At 63.6% G+C, this 3,706-nt stretch overlaps 1 protein-coding gene across 1 annotated transcript; it reads right to left on the bottom strand.

The window, feature by feature from the left end:
* Positions 1–1,180: 1,180 nt before the first annotated feature.
* Positions 1,181–3,355, bottom strand: GDF1 (growth differentiation factor 1). Its single transcript, XM_086767302.1, has 2 exons — positions 3,079–3,355; positions 1,181–2,103 (listed from the first exon to the last, which is right to left on the bottom strand). Exons 1-2 carry the CDS (start codon positions 3,353–3,355, stop codon positions 1,268–1,270), a joined length of 1,113 nt encoding a protein of 370 aa, XP_086623428.1. The 3' UTR covers positions 1,181–1,267.
* Between the last annotated feature and the right edge of the window lie 351 nt (positions 3,356–3,706).

Raw genomic sequence — 3,706 nt, forward strand, 5'->3', positions numbered from 1 at the left:
TTTGCCCAGGCTTCAGCCCCCACCTGCATCACGCCTGCACCCCAGGTGCTGATGGGGGGGGGGGGGGGAAGCAGCAACTCCTCCCTGGGTGATCACCGTTGCTCGGCGGGGACGGCGCAAAGCTGCCCCCCCCCGCCTCCGCTGGCTCCTGTTAGTGCCGTTCGACAGCGAGAGCACAGCCCCACGGCTGCACGGGGCTGGGTACCGCAGCCAACACCTCATAGTTAAAAAAACGCACAACACCAAAACCCACAAAAACACAACCTGAAAATAACCCTAAAATGCACACCCACGTGAACACGGTGCCGGAGGGATCGGGGCTGTAACACCGCTGCGCCTTCGGAGCTGCCATTGCCGGATGCATGGCTGCTGTCCGGCTGCAGCTGCGGTTCTGCCGCTGAGCGGGGTGAGCCTGGTCTCATCTCTGCCGATGAGGTAAATTAAATCCTGACAGTGCCGGGAGGGAACAAACTGCCACCGACCCCACTGCACCCCCCCCGCCCGCCTCCACACCCCCCCCGCGTCACCCTTCCTCTCCTCAGCCAAAGCCATCCCTCTTGCAGCACCCGGCCCCTCTGGCCCCACGCCCCAGGGGCTGCAGTTGGCTCCCCCCCCACCGCCCCTGCCCAAAACCGGCCCTGTCCCACTCCACACACAAACAGCTCAGGCCTGCGGTCCCACCGCAGCAGAGCCCGCGGGCTCCGACACGGCTGCGGGAAGGGATTCAGTCAGAGCCGCAGCCACGCAGCGCACACTGTGACACCATTCCTCTTCCCGCAGCAGGACCAGAGCCACCGCGTCACCTCCTCCCCGCACCGGGGCACCACCAGCATCCTTTCACCAACAAACCTCGTTTCTCTCCGCGCTCGGCAAGCTGCGGCGTTTAGCCAAAAAACCGAGAAGCACGCGCTCAGCCCTGCATGAGAGGCATCCGGGATTCACGGCCTGGTGCTGCCATCGCCCGTGGAGAACGGAATAGACAACCCGCACCAGAACTCCATCATCACCCCGGAACGGGCTGCTGGCTGTGGCGACAGCCGCGCGGAGGGCCCAGCACCCAGCTTTCACTAAACCACAACTCCAGCAACGCTCCGTCGGCGCCAGACCTCCTCCCCGGCTGCAGGTGAGGAGAATGGCCCAGGGGGAGCTCGGCCCCTCAACGCACCGGAACACCAGCATAGAGGGGTTGGACACACTGGGATTTATTCCATCAATCACTCCCCGCCTCAGCCGGGACCCCGCAGCGCACGCTCCCCCCGCCGCTCCGCTACCTGCAGCCGCACTCGTCCACCACCATGTCCTCGTAGTGCCGCAGCACCACGTTGTCGCTGTTATCGTAGTACAGGATGGAGATGGGGGACAGCCTGACAGGGACGCAGCAGGGCTGGGGGGTCCCCTCGGGGTCCAAGGAGTGCACCATGGTTTGCAGGATGGCGTGGTTGGTGCTGTTGAGCTCCGCTGTCAGGGGAAAGGGGCACTCGCCCAGGCAGTAATTGGCCAGGTAGCCCTGCGGGGCGATGATCCAGTTCTCCCAGCCCACGTCGCTGAAGCTGATGTAAAGCCGCCGGGGCTTGCAGAGGTTGCTCGGCGTGACGGGGGCGTAGCGAGCACTCCTCCTCCTCCTGGAAGCCTTGCACTGCTGCTGGCTGAGGGTCACCACCAGCAGAGAGGTGTCCAGGAAGGAGTCGATGCTGGCGCAGAGGCTCGGCGGTCCCCCGGGTGCCAGGGCTGGTATCCCACCTCCGCCACTCACCGAGATCTCCAGGATCAGACCCAGATTCCTGCTGTGCGTTCTCCACTCCTTCGCCACCTCGCTCAGGTTGAAGAGCAGAGACTTGTGCAGCTGGGCAAAGGACTGCTCCACCAGCAGCTTTCGGCTGCGCTCAGGGGAGGGCATCCCCCGGAGAGAGATCCGGGAGGTCTGGTAGAGCCTCAGCTCAAAAACCTGCCCCTGGCTGGAGGGGTGGTAGGAGTTGTGGCTGAACGAGATCTCCAGCTGAGCCATCGTCACGCGCTCGTCCTCCTCCAGCACGGAGAGGTTGAAGTACAGCCGCTTCCGCAGGCACAGCGGCCTCGGGGGCTGCCCGCTGTGAATGAAGTGGCCTGACAAAGAAGGAGAAACAGAGGTGGCGGTGGTCGAACCCCGTTACGCTGAGCGGGATCAGCCTCCCACTGCTCCAGTTTAAGCTCCTGGCTGCGCAGCAAGAGGAAGACGGTGGCTGACGGAGACGGGCCAGCCAAGCACGCCCGCCAGCGCTGGATCGAGACAACGAGGCTGCAGCCCTGCTGCCATCCCAGCATCTCCTCCAGATGCTACCTCACATCTTGGTGCGCGGTTTCTTGTCCCAGCTGTAAATATCTCCCCCCAGGGTGGAGGGGGGGTGTTGTGGGTGCCGGCTGTCTGGGATGGAGGGCAAAGGAGGGCAAACAGCAGCTCACAGGTCTGGTAAGCTGCCTTTTGGCCAGCCCTAGGTTTCCATTGGAAAGCCGGAATCACCAGCGGAGCGAGCTCCGTGGTGTCACGAGACCCAGAGGACACCGAGCCCACGGTTCCCACGTAACTGGGAGCGGCTCGGAGAGGCCGCAGGCTGAAGTGGCCAGACGTGCCGCATGGTCAGCCGGAGGCATGAGGACAAAAAGGAGGAGGAGGAGGAGGAGGGGGGACCAAACGGCTGAGCATCCCGTCCCCACCCAAAGCTGGGTGCTGGTCTCGCTGCACCCACAGCCCAGGCGAGGAGTCGCCTCCACCACCGCAAGCCCAGTGGGCCCAGTCAGTGGCCTGAGATCAAACCAGCATCTCCAGCCTGCTTTAGGTGACACCAGGACAGAGCCGTACGCAGCTCCCCGCCCTCACCTGCTGCTTTGCCTCATTTCTAAACCGTAAATAATTATCTACAGCATCCAGAGGGACCAGAGCTTGCACCGCAGTGACTTCTCCTGGAGAGTGGTCCTGGCCGCTGCCCCGTCCTCCCCACCTACACCCCAGAGACAAAAGGAAGGACTGGAGCCAAGTCTCCCAGCCTCCCAGAGAGCAGAGGGGATTCCGAGAGGCAGGACCCAAACCCAGCGCTCCTGTACCTTGGTCGGCGAAGACGCGGATGATGTTCCCAGGGACATTGAACTCCTCCACCCTACAGGCGTCCGCCGGGTCTTTGTTTGCAGGAGGCAGCATCTTTCTCCTCTGGAAGATCCGCCAAAGCACAGACGGCACGGGAATGGGGCTTTTTGGGCTGGGCTTGGCGCTTAAACCCAAGGATTTTAACAGCAAACTCTCCTGCAAGCGCAGCTCCGTCCCCAGAATCACGCCCAGGAGAGCCCAGGCCAGGCCGGCTCCGAAGCTGGGGAGAAGCCGCATCGCTCTGCTCGCCTTCCCGCAGACAAAGAGCCTGGGCTGGGGACCCGGGACAGGGCCGGGGGTGTTGATGGCCTGATTGGAGCCTTTGATCTGGTTAGTGCTCAATTAGCACCGAGAGATTCCCAGGATTGGGCAGAGGGTGTGAGCGGGTCCCTCCAGGCCCCCCCCTCCGGGACCTGTTAACCCTTTGAGGCCACGCTGCCCTCCTCCCTCGGAGCTCCTGCCACCTCTCCCACCATCCAGGTCCGACCACAAAGTCCTCGGTGGCAGGGAAGAGGCTGCTCCTCCCCACACAAAGCTCCAGCAAGTCCCTGCGCTGCTCCCGTTCCCGGCGGACACGCTGCCCAGATC

This window comes from Chlamydotis macqueenii, chromosome 26, assembly GCF_036417535.1.
Source record: "Chlamydotis macqueenii isolate bChlMac1 chromosome 26, bChlMac1.mat, whole genome shotgun sequence".
Lineage (NCBI taxonomy): Eukaryota > Metazoa > Chordata > Aves > Otidiformes > Otididae > Chlamydotis > Chlamydotis macqueenii.

Excerpts from the sequence above, each read along its gene's own strand:
- GDF1 (XM_086767302.1), bottom strand. The coding sequence starts at position 3,355 with ATGCGGCTTCTCCCCAGCTTCGGAGCCGGCCTGGCCTGGGCTCTCCTG. Across the intron at positions 2,104-3,078 it reads CCGCGTCTTCGCCGACCAAG|GCCACTTCATTCACAGCGGG; the intron begins GTACAGGAGCGC and ends CTTCTTTGTCAG.